Here is a 19484-nt window from a genome sequence, read left to right as displayed (position 1 = left end):
CTAATTATCTAATGCCAATATTTCGTACATGTATCAATAGAAAACAGAGGAGGGACTGTTAGCTTGCATTTGTCTGTTTTAATTTATACTCAACTGGGAGTGTCGCCTGATACTAAGAAACAGACTGGTTTTGCAGGATTTCCATCAAGGAAAGATCTCAACTTCTCTCATATTACCGCCTACAAAGAAGCTCCCATCTCAGAGGGTGTAGACTGCAGCACTGCAAGCCCTGTGAATTAAAATAATCTCAAAATAACAGATGCAAACAATCAGCCTCAGGAGCATCCAGGTCTGCTTCAACAATAGGAATGTTATTTAGTCAAGTAATTGTCATCACAATGTCACTTAGTAAGTTTTTTTTTTGCAATTAGTACCAGGATCACTGCATTCCAATGAGATTTTCTATAATATGAGTACTTGAATAACGCCCATCATTAAGCTACCTCTTACCTGTGTACAAAAATATTCTGTTCAAAAATAATCACCAAACTCATCAATAACGGGTGTCCAAGGTTTTAATTCACATATTTGAAAATTATACAAAATAGAATGAACTGCCTTTAGCAAAGTGCTAAAGACTGAAGGGGAGATTGTTGGACATGAACAGTATATACCCTCAAAGCCACATGCATGACCTCTCTCACTGGAACATACACGCTCACAGGTCTGCTGACATACATAGGTAGCATTAATATTTTTAGTGTTTTTTTTTTATTTTAAGGAACGTATCCCCCTTGGTTATTCACTGCATAGATATGTATTAAAACAACAGAGATAACAGACATGCAAACACACCGTATCATACTCTCAGTCATACACACAATCTTTCTCATTTAGACCTTGTATACTCAGGACTTACAGGTGCGGAGCTTTGGAAAACTGTAAATAGGAGCAACAGGGCTCAGGACCAAGTTTGAATCCAACTCGTCAACATTTGCTTTCATAATGAAGGATTATTTAAAAGATGATCAGTTATTTAACAAAAGGCACCAATTACTAAACAATTCTTTATAGAATCCACCTCTGTCAAATTTTAGAAGAATTTCCAGGACTACAAAAAGATACTATAGTACTTACAAAAAAACACTGGAACAGTACCAAGCCCAGATAGTGTTATCTGATTAAAAAAATAATAATAATTTTATAGTCATCTAAGACTAGTGTTGTGGGCATTGAAGGAATTTTCAGTGTTTTGTGGTGAATAGTACCAGTTATTCTATGTTGCTAGGTTAGGATTCCTCCTTCAAAGAAACCCAGGGATGTCTGGGAGTGACACAGGGTGACGTGACCTACCTGAAATACTTGCTTTGGATTAGAACACCAATATTGATACAAAATCATCTGACGCATTACTTGAGAATGAGCAGTACAGTACCTCACAGAAATATGCACTCTCAATTATGCACCTTTCCCAAAAATATCAGCAATTACCTTTCCTTTTTATGTGCTTAATGTCAGACACTCTGGGCAAGACACACTCATTCAAATTCACACACACTTAAAAAAAAAAACTAAAAACAACAAAAAGGTCACAAAGTCCTAACCTTTACATTCTTTGAAACAAATCAAGAAAGGCAAAATAAAACCATTTCACATTAACTTTTTCCAATGAAAACTTACAATAACTTAGAAACATCAACAAAAAAAAAGCAATTAAAAAAATGGAAATATCACATTGCTGCCAAAAATTAACAAAAACTAACCATCTTCATAAAGTTTCATAAAAGCACTAGCATCTCTTGAGGTTATTTTTATCGTACTTTGAGGAGGAAGAAAGACATTAAGCTTGTGCCCCTGTACAGAATGATCTATTGTCAAAAAGAACCTTAAACCAGACAAAACAGAAAGCAGAAAAACAAAAAATTAGCCACACTGAGCAACGTCCTGTCAGAGGAATAGCAGCTATGCACCTCTCTGACTCCCTCTGCTGGACAGCACAGTGTGTTCTGGAATGTTTTCATATCTAAGCCACTTTATGGTTCACTTCTTTGATACTTTCTGCTTTATGTCTTATTCTCGTACACTTTTTCCACTCCAATATGCACTCTAATCGCAGGACAGCAGTGGGGTTTTTCTGAGACAGAAACACCAGTAAAGACATACGTACCCCACTTAATTTAGTTTCTGTACACTGTCTCCCCTCTGGGAGGTTAACAATTTCTTTCACAACATGTTAACATGTACAGGAAACATAAAAGTCTAGTGCTTATACTGGTTTACGTCATATTATCTTATTTTAAGTCTAAAGACAGGACTTTTTGTGGCAGTTGTGCTCTTTAGCAATAACTACGGGTCTGGCCTTCAGTTCGGATGGTCCAATTGGGCCCCGGCAGGCTTCCCTGCCGGTTTAAGCCTCTCTGGTTTCGCAACCCCGGAGGTCGGAGAGAAGGATCCAGGACAACATCTCGTCGTGGTGTGTTGGGATATTGGGGAAGCACTGACCCTGACTGGTACGGGTATTGGTTGGCCACTGTCTGGGGTCCGTATCCTCTTGTTGATCCAAGCGCTAAGTTAGAGAAGGCCACTGTAGGTGGAGTGCATGTGTGGGAAGCTTCTGGGAGGCCTTGAGGGCCCCAATTAGGGTATGGGGGGTCCTGATAATATGGTCTTGGGGGATAAGGATTAGGGTTTGTGCTTTCCCCCTGTGAGACTGGGACAAAGTCTTGGCTTCTGTAAAACTTAAGGACTTGGTCACCAGATGGCATGACATCAAAAGCTTGTCTATACTGGCCTCCAGAGGATCTCCGCAAGGGGTCTTGACGTTGGAAAGGTCCAGATCCCTCTCTAGATGGCATTTGACATTCAAAGCGCCCACGAGAGGGTCCTGGAGTGTAGATATTGTATGCAGGTGGTGGTTGTTGCTGCTGGCTAGGGTAGGGATTTGGAGGGTGCTCGATGTGCGGAGAAGAGGACGAAGAAGATGGCACAGAAGGACCCTCTCTTTCATCCTCTGCAAGCTTTTCAATTAGCAAGGAGGCAATTTCCTTCCCAGTCAGGACATTAACAGGCTCTGAGCTGATACTTTGGGGATCTGAGCGGCTACGGAAATGCATGGCAGTGGAGGCCGACGCTGCTATATTGATCTCTTTGGAATCTGAGGAAACATCGTTCTGGGCAAGGTTGTCGAAGCTAACTGTGGGACTTTCATGCTCTGAAAGTTTCTGCTTGTCTTCCGGTTGAGACTTGGAAGGTAGTTCCAGTGTCTCCGATGCTTGATGATCATTTTCGTCAAGGTTTGTGGTGGCCCAGCTCTTTGAATTAACCCCAGATCCTGGTGGGTTTGTGAAAGGATAGTTGACGTAGATGGGCTCAGGCTGATCTTTCGTGATTCCTTGCACCGGGGAAGCCTGAGGTGGTTTCAAAACCGATTGCTGATGCAGTTGTATATCTTCCGGCCTGGAAGCCTCAAAGTACCGGTAACACACCTTCCCATTTTCAAAGTAGGGGTGAAGCTGGGAGGCAGTGTGGTCTGCAGAAGGCGAACGCTGGGGCCGATGCAAGCCACGTTGGTGAACGGACAGAGGCATTATGCCTGCAGAGGAGCCCACTACACCAGATGCAGGTAAGGGATGCACTTCACTGCGGGGCAACCTGACAGATGATGATGTCTGTCGCTGAGGACGAGGGTGGGGAGGATGTCCTGATGATCCGTCCTGGGAGCGATGGTGAGAATGAGAATGGGAAAAGGAGAAAGAGTGAGAATGTGCTGCGGCCCAAACTCGTGTGGCCTCAGATGACCACAGCTGGGGAGCCCTACTGCCTACAGGTCCTTGGGGGTTGTAGGGGGGAGGGTAACCCCTGGAAATAGGCCTTTGATTGGCTGGGTCAGTGAGACGGAGGTTTCCCTCCAGATCCAGCTTCATATTCTGATAGCTGTGGCGTGCATAGCTGGGTGGCACTTTTGGATGCTCAGGTGCACCAATCTCATAGTAGAAGTTCTCCATCTTGGATGGGTCTTCAGAGGGGACAACTGTTCTGATCTGCGTGGACTGAGTCTGTTGCTGCTGTTGTTGGGGAAGGTGTGCAACCTGGACAGCTTGGCTGGCCATTCTGGCTGCATGATAGCGAGACAGCATGTCAGAGGTACTGCTAATGCGCTCAGAGAAAGCTCTGGAAAGTGGTGTGTTTCCCTGTGGAGGCCCTGCCAAGCGTCGAATGCGACTGGCATCCAAGGAGCGACGCATGTAATCATGCCGGTCAGTCTGAGAGAGTGGAGCCCTCAAGGGAGCAAGATCAGGGGGCTTGGGTGGCACTTTAGGGCGGGTGGGCTGGAAGGCTCGTACCTGGGCCAGTGGAGAGCTCTCTGATTTGGAGTGCAGGAGCTGAGTGTGTGGCTGGGCTGCAGGCTTGGACTGGCCACTTGATTTATCCTGCTGAAGCTGTGGAGCAGAAAACTGCCGACCATATGCTGGGGGTTTTCTCTGAGAAAGGATGGCTTCGCTGGAGGAGGGTGGGCTGGATTTTGAGGGTTGTGCTGAAGAAGTTGGCTCTTCGTTCTTGTAAATGGGGCTTGGGCTTCGCTCATTTTCCTCAGAGGAACTGGCTACTGACAACTCAGAATTGGATGTCCCAGAATCAGAGACTGAGCTGTCAGAAGAGAGAGTTCCAGAGTCCTGTCCAGGTTGTGACCTTGGCTCTGTATCATGTGATTTGTCTGCAGGCTTTTCAGCAGCAGTTCCACCATCATCATCACCCTCAGTCTTCCACACAGACAAGGGGCGCACTGTGGAGTAGATCTGATTAGGATCAGTAGACAGCAGAGCTCCTGCATCAGCAGAGAGGGACCTCTGGAAGCGGACGTCTGTCTCAGGGGAGGTTCCACTCTGACGGGGGCGGTATGGGGGAGAGGCACCTTGCCGCAGTGCCTTGTTGGCACTTTCAGCCAGAGCCAGAGCCATGAGGCGTGCAGGGTTCTTGGGGGGAGGAGGAGGGGGCTGCTGTGATGGAAGGGGAACACCAGTGGGACCAAAGATACCTGAAAAAAGGAGAATAAGGAATTGGGAAATAAGTAGTTACTTTAATCAATTATATATTTTTAACATTAAAACAGAGGTTCCCAAACTTGGGGTGCACAAGAAAATTATGTCAGAAAGTTCTCTCATTGTAAATGTACAGAAATTGTCTCAACGTACACAGTGTATGTTGGAAAATTGGCTGAAATTGACCATGACATTTAAAGCAATAATTTACTGATTGATTGTTTTAAAAAACTGCACTAAAATGATATCACAACATTTTTGACTTGGCCTGTCTGCCTAATTCTTTACACTCTTAAGGAAGTCAACATACGAATGGCAATGTAAAACTATCTTCCATTACTCATTTCATTAAACTTTATATATGAATTCAGGAACATCTATCCCACTTAAATAATTATTCATAGCTGAAATATAACTGAATGAAAAAAATGTCACATGCCAAGATGTATTTGGTTATAGTTAAAAATGTGATTATGGCTTTATATATTACCATACTTTCAGAAAAATGCAATGGTGGTACTAGACAAAAGTCAAAGGGTATGCAGTCTGAACAGTTTGGGAACCACTGCATTATGCCATAATCAGAGTGTGTACTCACTAGGACCCTTGATCTTGGCGATGGGGCCCAACTTACTGTTGAGCTCTTGCTGGCAGCTCTCCGTGAGCTGAAAGTCACATGACCTCAGGAGCATAGATATCATCTGGGGTGGCTGAGACGGTCCACTGCTTGGAGGTCCAGGTTGCAATTCGCCAGCTCGTCCACCAATCATTTCCAGAACCTTGAAAGTTAAAATGGTTCACTTATAGATCTCTGCACATTAAACTGGGATACAGGTCACCTACAAAAGTATTAGTCCAAATAATACCACATACACAACAAAATCAACAAAGATTTCACCTTGGCAGGTACACTGATGGAGATCGGATCAGAGATGTCCATAGGCGGGGATTTAGGCGCTTTAGGTGAAAGTGCATGAACCACTTTACGTGTAAAAGAACGCCTCTCCTGAGGGGGCTGAGAAGGGGGTGCAGAGGCCGCAGGAGCTGGCGTCTGGCTATGGGATGGGCTTAGGTTTGACTCGCCCTGCTGGGCTGTGCTTGTGGGAGCATTGTTAACTGCAGACGGCCTGTGTTGACAGAACACTTGCTGAGGCGGAGCTGCTGCAGCCAGGATCAAACTCCGACGGGCTGCGGCCTCTGATTGGTTGAGAACCGAGTCTGGATCTTCTGTGATTGAGCGCTGGCTACCAGAGCGGGTGTGGCCTTGATGGCTCAGACAACGGTATGGAGGGGGTGCAGCTGCAGGAGGGGACTCCCTGCCGCTAGGAGCGACGGCCGTGCTCCCTAACCCTATCGGCCCATCTTCCAGGAAGGTGGGGCTAAAGTCAATGACATCTTCTGCCATCCATGAGGTGGAGGGTTCCTGGGAGAAATCAGGCAACATGTACACACCTTCCTCATCCTCTTCATCTTCATTTTCTTCCTCATCAGCATCACGCATTTCCTCAGGCAGCAGGCTGTCGTAAGAGCGGCTCGGATGGATTCTAGATGGGGAGTGCTGAGGAAGGAGCTGCGGATCAACAGAAGCAGCCAGAGAGAGACCATCACTGCTGGAGCGAGGTCTTCGTAAGCGTTGCATCTTCCCCTGACCTGAGAAAAACAGAGCATCATATATCACTCTTACTTGCACTCTTAGATAGATAGATAGATAGATAGATAGATAGATAGATAGATAGATAGATAGATATACAGTATATCCAATATTATGATTTATACACACACACACACACACATTTGATGAATAGAATTATTTGAGGTATAGAAAGTTCCAAAGATTAGCATTTATTTGAAATATAAATATTTTTTAACATTATACATTTCTTTACTGTCACGTGATCAATTAAATGCATGCTTGCTCAATAAAAGTGTTAATTTCTGATTAACTGATCCCAAACTTTTGGACTTTATATTCATGCAATTTCATAAGAATAATGAAAAATAAAAATGTAGTATCTTATTACACTGCTCCCTGGAAATTGATTGGTCAACCAGGGCATTAAAGCGTTACCAAATGTCATTCATACCTGCTCCACTGTGCTGAGAGGACAGGGACTCCTCACTCTTTGCTGACCTGAGCGTCACACTGTCCACCCTGCAACCTAAAGCAGACAACACAACACTAAAAACTGAGCCATTTTCCTCTGACATCAGGAAATGCAAATCTATTTAGGATAAAGTACAATCTAAAGAAATTAGCATGATGTCTTTTATACCTGCATGAGAGGTAGTGGGCTGGAATAGAGAGGTGATCCTGGTGGGTTTACGTCGACCTGCCGCTGCAGGTTTTCCGATGGCAAAAAACGTCTTCCAGCTCCCGCCTGCTGATTTCCGGACCTTCATCCCTCTTTTCCTCCTAAAAGAAACACAAAAGTAAAATTATTTATTTACTAACAAATTTAAAGAATCTAATTAATAGGTTAACCATTCCTTTGTAAGTCATTGATTTGTGCAAAGAAACCCACTTGTCTGCAGGCAGGTCCAGTACAGTGTGAAACTGGCCGATAGCGTGGTGAGGAGACCCCTGAAGGAGAAGAGGAGCTTGTGTGCGAGCCTGTGCCTCCTCCAGAGACAGAAGCCTGGTAGACACAAACGACTTGGGCCTGGTCAGAGACTGTCGTGCTGTGGAGTGAAAGAGGCAAACAGAAAAGGAAAAAAAAAAAGATTCAGATTCAGATCCAGCAAGCCAACGGACATATGCGAGGTAATGCAGTAATGCAGCGAAGAGCACAGGGATTGACAACAAACAAACATGATAAATCATGATACATGGCAAACGACAAGACATTAAGCTTCAACAAAAAACATCAGCTCCTCCAACACTTCCATAGTCTGTACAGCTCTATTGCAACAAGCTTTGTAGAAGAAATACAAAGGCGGGCCAACAGACAAAATTTAGAGTGGTTAAGGCCAGAAACAAAACTAGGCAAGTACACAAATGCACACTTTGCCGTGGCTTAGTAAAACTTAACATCCATTCTTGTCAAGTAACGCCTCTTGTGGCAGTGTTGAGAATGCAGTGCATAATTGTGTTATGATTTGTGCTCGAACACATTTCCAAATGCAACAACGTGTAAAACTGAGATTGCATAGCTAGAAGCGCTTGTGTTTGTGTACTTGCATAGTTTTTGGGCCTCAGCAAGCCTGTAAAGTCTGGGACATCAGACGAGAAGAGGAATCCAAAAACAAAGCCTGCAAAAGTATCTGACATACAGAAAAATACCTAAATGTCACTTTACCTGCTGTAACTGTCTCAGAGTTGAGTCGACACAAACAGATACTCTTTTCACTCAAATTTTCTCTATCCATCCATCCATCCATCCCATTCACCCATCTTACCAAATGATTTTACTCAATTTCCTACTTAACGAAAACCAAATTTACATAGTGGAAAAGCTCAATTAGTAAGATCCATAAGCTTAATATTCATACTTCGTTCTCCTACTAAAATCAATGAATATTTGTCAACAAATGGATTTATTGCCTTATATCTATCTGTGTACTGTACAATTTAAACATGTCATTTACATAGGCAAAATATGATTTTACAGATGTCTTTGAACATAAACAATAGTCATAAAATAATCCATCCATGTGGAAAATTACATTGCTAATGGCATGACGCTACCGTTCTAAAGTTTGATGTTGGTAAGATTTTTGAAAGAAGAATTTTAAAAGAACTGCATTTATATGAAACAAATCATTTCTACATTTTTAAATGCCTTTACTGACACTTTTGAACAATTCAGTGTGTCACATAAAAGTCTAAATTTCTTCCCCCCCCCCTCAAAAAAAAAAATCATATTGACCCCAAACTTTTGAACAGTAGTGTAAACACACAGTCATGTTGAATCGGAACAATAGAAATATGCGAGCATAGATAGTATAGTTTGGATCCCTGCTGGAAAAAAAGATTTACATTTCTAGCTGGTCATTTATGATCATTAGCTGGTCTAGATGGTTGATCAACTAGTCTACAAGCGGATAAACCTGCTTTGTGCCTGGTAGACCACCTTGAACCAGCAATAAACCAGATTTTCTAGATTCAAACCTGATTTTTCAACAGTATATGGAATATACCTATAAAGCTGTTTTCTGAGTTAGCTTTTTTAACTCAAGAAGTATTGTGTATATCCCCTTAAGCTGGTTTGACCAGATTGTGAATTGAGTGTCCACTGTGGAGTCAGAGAGTCAGTCTAGATCTCATAGCACGGAGAAGCGTCGTAGGTCAGGGTCCAGATAAGAGGGGTCAGTCAAACAGGACTCCCCCCTCGCCTCTTGAAGACTAACCAGGCGTGCTCGGGGCTGGCGCGACATCTTGTGCTCCACCCTTCTTGTTGCTATGGAAACACACAGCTCTCTCTCAGTAAGCCTCACTTACACATGAGTGAGTCAGGCCACTGTAAATATGTTCAACTGTGTTATGTTAGCCAAGTTTATCACAAGAGAACAATTTATCAAATCACATGTATAGTAGGGCTGGGAGACATTAAATAAATCACAATTAGTTTGCAATCATGTTGAAGGAAATAAGGTTTACATCTCCTCCTTGTCCCGCAATTTGCAAATATGTGAGAATTATGACAGAGATTTGAATAGGTTCTCTGATTTAAATCTCCCTAAAATTGCATGTGTTTGGAAGTCTTTTGATCTTTCATTAAAAAATAAATAAATGAAATAAAAAGATTTGTAGTTAAAGAATATTCACAGAAATATCCATGTAGCAAACATTTTTTTATAATACTTTAATAAAGCATATGCAAGTAAATATAATTGTATTTATGTATACTGCATATTCGTGAATGCAAATAAAAAAAATAAAACTTCTTTTTTGGGGTCAATGCTGTACAAAACTGTGGGAGAAAAAACCTTTAATTATTTTAACTAGATTTTAATTGTATATTACTTAGGGCTGTCAAAATAAACACGTTAACGCATGCGATTAAGTTTTTCAGTTTAACACATTAAAATTATTTAACGCAATTAACGCAGCATCCATTTTTTCCTGTCATCCTTTGGCCAGAGTTACAATATATGATCATACTCTTATTCATGCAAATGCTTTTAAAACATTTAAGCGCGATAAGAAACAAAAGAGAACGCAGTGCAGTACTGGAGAGTGTGTGTGAATCCCCTGTCTGTCACTGTCTGACTCAGACAGCGCTTGAACGGACAAAAACACAAAAGTTTGCCAAAATGCCCGTTTTGTCAAGTATCCTCACAAGCACAGTCTTAAATGAGTTAAATGAAGTCTTAAATGTACGTAAAGAGTTGTGAGAAAATAGGATGTGTCAGATCTGCGTCATGTGCGGCAGCGGCTGGTCTTAAAGTGACAGCAGCCTAATAAACCTGCTGCTGTGATGTCATTATGTTAATCAAAGAACAAAAGAAAAAGAAAAATCACTCACTGCTCCTGACTGAATAACTTTTGCAGCTTTAATAAGGATTAATCTAGATTTAATTTATAATTTATGCAGACTGTTTAATAACTTTATTCAATTTTTGAATATATCCTACCTGTTAGAGCTACCTGAAAATCTTAATGCACTGAAAATCTTAACGCACTGTTTACTAGGTTACATGGGTCAAAAACAACAACAACAACAACAACAACAACAACAACAACAATAACTTTTTGTGCATTTTGGCAGGGCAAGTAAAAATCTGAACTGGACCAATAGAAAAAATTTAGCCCTGATATAATAAGGGCACAGGTAAATGTGAAGATTGTTTTAAGTTCACTTAAAGGTGCATTAAGCAACTTTTCATGTTAAAAATACCCGTTTTTCTAACCCATACATGCTTAAACAATTGCCTGATGGGCTGAATGAGCCCTTCTCTGATCACTGCGATTGCCTCTATAATCCTGTACAGTAAAATAAATAAGAGGGATTCGGGACGGAATTGACTGGGCGTGACGTCATGCGCGTTCACGCTCACCTGGCCATGTCTGGCAGGTTTGTGTATTCGCCGCCATTATCCGCATCAGCGAAGACAACTCAAGCGATTTTGGCAAAAGTAGAAGATGGATTCAAAGAGACCGGCTTCTAGTTCATCCCAAACCCCAACGCAAACTCCACGTAACCGCGTGCACAACTCTGGTTGCAGTTTCGCGTGTCGCCAGAAGGGGGCATAGTTCTGCAAAAACTCAGAGACTTGCGCAATGCACCTTTAAATTTATATATATATATATATATATATATATATATATATATATATATATATAACTTTGATGTTAGGTGTGATTATTCATGATGATTAATTTGTATTTAATTTTATATTAAATGTAATGTCAATCGATTAAAAAAAATTAACAATTTACATGTCAGCAGTGGCTATTTGATTGAAATGATGGTTCCTTTAGCATAAATAGAAATGTCACTATTTTAAGCCATTTCAGAGAAATACACAGTTCAGAAGTTTGAGGTCTGTGGGTTTTTTATTGTTTTTGAATTATTTATTTTTAAAAATACAGTAAAAAGAGTAATTTACATATTTATATGAATTTTTATTTTATTTATTCCTTTATTAATTAAAAAAATATATATATTGTTGACCCCAAACTTTTGATTGGTAGTGTAAATATCATGACTATCATTAAAAGGCTAAAAATATTACAATAACATAACAAAATATCGCAGTAATTTATTTAGCCATATCACCCAGCCCTAATATATTAAATCAATGTTGTTCAACCTGTTACAGCCATTTAATATTGTGTCATAAGGGATAAAAAAAAAGAGAGAAGAGATGAAGTCACAGGTCTGACTGCAGTAGTAACGCATCACTGTTAAGTATGAAAACAAAAAGAACTGCATCTCAGAAGGGAAGAAAACAGTGGTGAAATATCAGATATCACTTTTAACCAAAGACTGGCAGAGGAAGTTAAGAAACATTCATGTTAATCTGTGGCAATTCTGTAATGAAAACAAGTCAGAGGAATCATTATGTCTAGCACTTTTGCTACTATATTGGTTTAGACAACTCTGTTCCAAAACATGGTGCACTGTAAACATAAGCAGCATCCTTACTAAAGTATGTCACTGAGCTTGTCACATTATGGGATTGGCTTCTCTGAAGGATACAACATTGCTGCCAAAAGAAAGGATCTTTGAAGGCAGCAAAATTAAGTTGCATACCTTTTTGCCCACAATGCCTTAAAATGCTGCTTACAGTATGTAGGCTCACTAGGTTTTGGAACAAAACCAACATCACTGCCTGTTTAATGAAAGTGCTGTTTGAAGCAGAGCATGTCAGGAAAGCGGAGCGGTGTGATGCTCCGTTCAATATTTCGCTCTATGCCAGTGCACTCCGCTCAATCCCTCAAGACCCATGCGAACGCTCACCGGTAAAACGACGTTCGTTCAAATCCTGCTCGGACAAGACATTTCTCTTTACTATACTTTACGTCTTTCTGTTTGTAATGAATTTCTTGAATAAATGTCTCAACTACAGTAGGCCTTTAGATAAGTTCTGATATGTGTGGCTTTAAAGCAATATTGAATAAATTATTTTTGTTGTATGTTTATTTTTTTATTGAGAGGAAAGCGCACAGCACATATTTACATATTCATGTATATCGTATATCGCTCCGGAGGAAATACTACCGCTCCGCTCACATGCTCTGGTTTGAAGACACCGGACTGAACGAGTGGTTTACTGATGAGTGTGAACATCTATGGCGGAAAACAAATTAGTTCTTTTCTGGTTCAACATACCTGCACTGAAACGTCCAACAGAAGTGAAAGAGTCACTGAACAGAAGTTCCACATTGCTGAGCAGAAACTCCACGACCACGGACTGAATGCGCACTTCTTTAAACGGATCAGCGCCGCTTAAGCCTGTTGCCTCAATTTCTTTGGACCTGACACAGAACAACAGTAGATTCTGATTTAGACAAAAGAGGTTTAATTTGAACCCTCAGCCTGTACTAGTAAAAGCTACAACAAAAAGCAGTGAGGATTTCAGTAATGAATCACATAGATGTATTCATTTCAATGTGTTCAGTTCAACACTAAAATATTAGGACAAAAACAAAACACACAGATAATTTTGACAGGGATGCACCGAAATGAAAATTCTAGGCCGAAACAAATTTTTTTTTAAATTAGATTAGGCATCAAATTATTAGACCTATAAATCTATAAATTCATTCACAGTAGAAAACAAAAATAGCAAAAATATTTCATCAAAAATAATTTAGTTAAAAAGTATATTATGGCTACTACTAATAATAAATAAATAAATAAAACTAATAAATAAAAATATTGATTTGAGCATAAATCATTTTATTATATGAGGAAAGAAAAGACCCTTTTTATCTCAGATTTAAAACTAGTACAACTGCCTGGTACAGTTGTAAGTAATATACATATTATACTAAAATATCTGACAGCAGAATGCTGTGAGTGACCAATTAGAATCAAATATTCTGTCATTGACCAATCAGAATCAAGTATCCAAGACAGCCATTACATTAACTGCTTTCAATACCAACCTAATCATGGCTGTGCTGATCGTTTAAAATAAATAAATAATTAAATAAACAAACAAATAAATAAAATACTACTATTGGCCATTATGGATATCATCACCAATACATTGTGCATTGCTAATATTTAGGTAGTTATAATTAAACACCTGAGCAGGTTGGGGGCCCAGACGATGGCCAGATTCTTAATGTGCATGTTAGTCTCTCCACTGCAGGTGGCCAACCCGGCCAGATGTTTGATGAGGTACTCCAAAGTGCTGAGAGACAGAGACAAATTAAAACACATCCCTTATTGTCAGAAAACAGCTCTTTCTGTCACACTTCAGTTTCACATCAATGTCAATAAAAGGTAACACAACTTGAACCATGTAGTCAGTATTGGGGTTACCGGTAGTGAGGAGGAGGAAGTTGCTGGATAACATCATGCACTTTCACCATTCTCTCTTCATCTGTCATCTCTCCCATACATTCCTGGTCAGACAGAAAGATTAACTTTAAAACATTACTGGACTTGAGAAACATTTGGAAGTTTAGTTTCGGTAAGATTCTTTTAATGTTTTTGAAAGAAGTCTCTTATGTTCACCACAGCAGCATTTATTTGATCAATAAAACAGTAATATTGCGAAATATTTCAATTTAAAATAACTTAATACATTGAATACATTTTGAAATGTCATTCATTTCAAAATGTATTTTTAATACAAAATGTATAATGTACAAAAATTATTTTTAATACAAAGCTGAATTTTCAGCATCATTACTCCAGTCTTCAGTGTCACATGATCCTTCAGAAATCATTCTAATATGCTGATTTGCTGCTCAAGAAACATTTCTTATTATTATCAATGTTGAAAACACTTGTGCTTCTAAACATTTTTGTGGAATCCATTATACATTTTTGATACACAGTTCATTATTTGTATATGTCCATCTGTTTCCAAGATTAGTATCTGAAAACAAGAGAAATATCTTCGGCTTTGCAGTACCGTGATATTAACATGGTTAAAGGGTTTTGAAACCCTCATTTTGCAGCTTGTTTGAACATAACTCATGCTAAAGCCAGAATTACTTACAGCAAACTTGTCGTATAGTTGGTACGTGAGGAGAGGATTGGGCAGCTCTCTGAAGTAGAGTTTGCACAGTGAGCCAACACAGTGAATATCCTGCATGTACACGTCTTTCGTCAGGTCCGGAACATTTTCACTGTCAAACTCATGCCTGATTGGGATGAGATGCAAGAGAATAACATATGTCATGGTCATGCATATAAAGAAAACATTAATTACCCCTAAAATATGGTTTTAAGTGCAGACATAATTCGTCCGTGACTACCTTTATATAAACTTCCAGAATAAAGTATGAACAGACACACCTGAGTTTCTGTATGTTGGAGGACACACCAGAGTGTCTGTAGATCCCATCCACCACACCATGCTTCTCTATGAACTCTGAGCAGCTCTTTAGGACCTGCGGCACTGAAGTTTGACCACAAAAAATATCACTATACATGTAGAAATGACACTTTAAACAAGGTTCCCATACATCCTTTTTACAGTACATAGAGGAAATAATCTGTTCCTGTACCGTCTAGACCAGAGTTGAGCAGATGCTCGCCGAGGTCGCAGCCGAACACTCGTTCTTTCAGGATTCCCCTCTGCTTTAGCTTTTGTTTGGTGGGTCTGGACTTCATGAAGGTGCGCAGGAAGCCTATCAGCTTGCCATGTTTCTTGGACACTGCCAAAAGGGGGCGACAGAGAGCTAATCAGGCAATTGAAAATGTGGACAGCACACTTTCACACACTTCAGATCACTGCTCCCTTCACACACTCAGTGGGGAATATTTTTTAAGACATACTTTACTTGACAAAAATTTGTTCATTTGGGATACCCTTCAAAGACAGACAACATTTGAGGTGCACAGGTGAGGGGTTTTGAGTATGACATCATAAAAAATTCACTTATTATGAAAGAAAATATACAATACATCCAAGTGTATTTATGGAAAATAATTACATTTTATAATATTTATAAAACATTTTAATATACTCAAAACCTCTACATTTAGTTATTTGACATTTTTGATGTTTAATATGTAAATAAATGCGAATGGAAATCTCTAAAGCGCTTAGTAACAATTCCCGAGGTGTATTAGGCTGAATAAAATGCTACATTCACCATGTTTATAGTAGCCACATTTCATACAGTGCCTTATGCACTCCCTATTATTCAGAATTTTATTAAAGTTGGCTGAAACCTGTGAACTTGGCAAAGCACTAACAGATGACTGGAACGTACACAAGAAGTCTGAACATTTCTGCAGCTTTTGTTTCAAGTGAGCACTCTGACCCCTAGAAAGAAGAAAACCACACCACAAACACAGAAAAAAAGCCAACCAGTAAACTCTATTCTATGAAGTCCATAACTCCTGCAGGCTGTGTTCTCATAGGTCTAAAACCCATACCACTGTGAGTAGGACTACGCGATATAACTATAGATTAGTGGTTCTCAACATTTTTGAATTCACATTTCAAAGCTGATTATTTTATAATTTTATAAAATAATAATAATAATAATAAATCATTTTTATAACTTTTTATTTATTTACAGAAACTAGGAATGGTATAATATTAAAATGAATAAAATAAAGTATAAACAATTAAAATAATTACAGTCCATTATCTCAATAACTGAATGTGCTTTAGGGTTTACACTTTTTATTACCAATGAATTTACATGTCTTTTCTAGTTCGTGGTTAAAAAAAAGCTTTACTCTCCAATAGCAATTTATAATCAATAAAATCTTTCAGAACCTGCATTTTTTTTTATACATTTATTTATAAAGCACAGAGCCCCGCACATGACATGGATTGTATATCGTGGCCACAAATTAATTAATTCCCAGTTCCCATGCCCTAATACGTCAGCATGTTTTACTAATTCATTCCTTAGTTTTTAAGTAAATTGTGCACACAATATAATAATTTGTTCCCTTGTTTTAGTTTAATCAAAACGAGAGAACAAATTTGTTTAACATGGCCACGATTAACTTAAACGAGCGAACAAATTAATAAATCGCTGGAACGAATTCTAAACTAGTGGCCACAATTTAACTAACATGAATGAACTGAACGTATTAGTAAATCATGGCCACAATTTACTAAAACAAGAGAACAAATTCTTAATTTGTTGCCAGGATATCTACATAGTTCTGTCATGAAACTCCAGATGGCGCAGGATAATGGGTCCTTAACGCAATATGATGATATTATTTACAGTACGGCTGTCACTTTCCGTTCGAAAATCGATTGCACAATCGAGCGGACAAACCAACGCAAGTTTCGAAAACGAAAAAAGGGAATCGATTTTAACGGTCTTTTCTCGGAGCGCGTCACGATACGCCCGCAGCGAACACGCGTCACACAGCAACTGCAGGCTCTGACAAACACACATAACAGCAAAGCATAATGTGTCTCTTTTTACAACAAAACTGTGAATTCTGCCGGTATGCAGACAGTCTCATGCATACAGATACAGATTCGGGCTACAATCGCCTACTTAGGTGAAATTTGTTTGACGTTTCTAATAGTAAACACAGCCATATTGAAGACTGCAGTAATGTTTTTCATTGATGTTATGGCAGTCCGAAAACGAAATTCGGATTTATTGTTTTTCGAGAATGTTGCACTCCTGTTTGTTATTGTGCACAATCGATTCAATGAACACTTATGTCTCAAAAATCGAACAGGATTTTTTCACAAAAGTGACAGCCCTAATTTACAGCATTAAATATTTGGCACAAGCTTCATGTCGCATCTGCAGCCAATGAGCTTGCTGCTCAAAATTTAAATGGCTGGTTACCATTCACTATAGCAGTTTGCAGCACACCTTCAGAGTTCGTCTAAACCCTCCACCTTCCCCAGCTCCATCTGTATAGATCTGCTATGGGTAATTGATATGCTATTTGTGCAGCAGCAGTATGTCTTACATACTCAAAGCAGCGTATCGGCGTATGTATTGGCAGTAGCAAGTTCCTGTATTTGCTCTGCAGCAGCAATAATCAACAGCAGCAGCAGCAGCATAGCAGTAGCCTGGAAATCCAGACCTAAATCTGAAAGATTAATGGTCTGGCATCGACTAATGAAAATGCTCGAGGGGCGGCACCAAGCATGCATTTGAAAGTCTCACTGCACGCAATTGAATAACAATACAACCAATCACAACAAGCCCTATTCGCTTAGCTACCAGCGGAGCTAACTGGTAGATTAGACTCTTGCAGTATCCGATCGGCAAAACAGCAAAAACGCCCTTCTTGCAAAGGAACAATTCGAGCGCCGTCTTCTGTTCCTCTTTTAGACAAAAAGCCAAGTCTAACTCGTTCATTGTAGCGGCCAAAGCCGTTTCAAACAACTGGTGTTCATCCATAGCCATCTTGCAATGTTTACTAATGACTTCGACATCACAGCGCTGTCGTAATCTGTTTAGCTCGCCTCTGGCCCGCCTATATCAGATAACCCGATGTGATTGGTGCAGCTCGGATACAAGGACATATTTATTGAGCATCATTACTCGACGCCAGAGTAACTCGCTGAGCAAATTCAACTTGTGGATTTCCAGGATAGCGTAGCAGATCTATTCCACCAAAACCAAATACATTAACATTGTCATATCCATTCCCATGCTAAAAATATTCAGAGTTGTCATGATATATATGTCTGTATGTATGTCTGCTTGTCATATGCGGGGCTCCATAATAAAAAAAATACATTTTATTAATTAAATTTAAATGTAATTAATTTCCATGACATTTCTTTTTAAAAGTCCCTTTTATATCCAGGTTGAAGAACTTTGGTGGCCAAGGAATGGCTAAAGTTGTTAACATCTAGCTGTTTTAGCTTGTGTTTTGTCTTATTTTAAATCATTTTATGCCATCTCCCGACCCCCTGGTTGAGAACCACTGCTATAGACACTTCACAGGCCTCAGGGTGAATGACCTGAATGACACATAAATGTAGGATAAGAAAGTTAAATGGGTTAAATGAGGGCCTTTTGCAGCCATAATGTAGACATCAGTTATGAAAGTCATCATCAATGCCATCTAAAAAGCAGCACTTTTAGAAAAGTATCATCAACAAGCCCCAACTAGTCGTGCCGAGGACATCTCTAGGACATCTTGTGATGAGTGACATTACATTTTGTTTTTAACAAATCGTGTCCACTGCTTGTCACTGGAATCTTGTTGCATCATGCCTGGTTAGGACACATTGTTAAAAAAGTTCGATATGACATGGAGCAAGCACAATCAAAATCAATCCTTACAGCCCACTAACAGCTTCTCATTTAAACAACAAGCAGCCTGCAATTCATCAACAGATGCTAGAGCAGGGGTCGGCAACCTATGGTAATAATAGCTGGCACATAAGCAAAAAGTGTAGCCTATGTATTTCATTCAGATAAAGTACCTCGTACCTGCATACAGATCTACATTTTAAGCTAATCATTCCTCATAGTAACACAGCTTGTTTTTATTAAGGTAGAAGTTATAAATACTATTAAAGTGTGAGAATTAAACTGCGCAAGTCAATGAAAGTGTGCCATGATAAACCATTAGCGTGACCACTGCACATCACACACACTAAAGTTACCGATAGACAGCGTACAGCTTGTTCCGCTGTACAAAGTCAATGCAATAAATTTCTGATATTCAGCCAAGTATATTTAGTCCTATTGAGCACAATGATTAACTCATTAACAATGGTTGCCAAACCCTGTGCTAGAGAATGATGCCCACATGAATGAATTATACAACATTTTTGCTGTCTTCACCATCCAACACCCAAGCTCATCCTCTCCAAACAACCCACACTTTCTCTGCCTGCTGTATAAACAACCACAATCTGTGTTCCAAACCCTAGATGTCTCAGAGGATAGAAGGCGTTAGAAAAAGACGGATATAGAAA

At 39.7% G+C, this 19484-nt stretch overlaps 1 protein-coding gene across 7 annotated transcripts in view; it reads right to left on the bottom strand.

Moving 5' to 3' along the window:
• Nucleotides 1-498: 498 nt before the first annotated feature.
• The window catches only part of arhgap33 (Rho GTPase activating protein 33), a 61820-nt gene continuing 42834 nt past the window's right edge, over nucleotides 499-19484 (bottom strand). For 6 of the 7 annotated variants that reach the window (XM_081389502.1, XM_081389503.1, XM_081389507.1 and 3 more), the window contains 12 exons: nucleotides 15112-15261; nucleotides 14900-15002; nucleotides 14601-14745; nucleotides 13916-13998; nucleotides 13677-13784; nucleotides 12755-12900; nucleotides 7502-7658; nucleotides 7253-7392; nucleotides 7064-7138; nucleotides 5878-6629; nucleotides 5578-5758; nucleotides 505-4975 (listed from right to left, as the gene is read on the bottom strand). In XM_081389502.1, coding sequence (XP_081245628.1) covers nucleotides 2277-4975; nucleotides 5578-5758; nucleotides 5878-6629; nucleotides 7064-7138; nucleotides 7253-7392; nucleotides 7502-7658; nucleotides 12755-12900; nucleotides 13677-13784; nucleotides 13916-13998; nucleotides 14601-14745; nucleotides 14900-15002; nucleotides 15112-15261 — 4739 coding nt within the window. In that variant the 3' untranslated portion in view covers nucleotides 505-2276. Of the gene's footprint in view, nucleotides 4976-5577; nucleotides 5759-5877; nucleotides 6630-7063; nucleotides 7139-7252; nucleotides 7393-7501; nucleotides 7659-12754; nucleotides 12901-13676; nucleotides 13785-13915; nucleotides 13999-14600; nucleotides 14746-14899; nucleotides 15003-15111; nucleotides 15262-19484 lie in introns of all 7 variants that reach the window. The other variant, XM_081389505.1, reaches the window with a different exon arrangement.

The sequence above is a fragment of the Scardinius erythrophthalmus genome, assembly GCF_964197995.2.
Source record: "Scardinius erythrophthalmus genome assembly, chromosome: 16".
In the NCBI taxonomy this organism is placed as follows: Eukaryota; Metazoa; Chordata; class Actinopteri; order Cypriniformes; family Leuciscidae; genus Scardinius; species Scardinius erythrophthalmus.
This window is presented reverse-complemented; position numbering and strand designations above follow the sequence as displayed.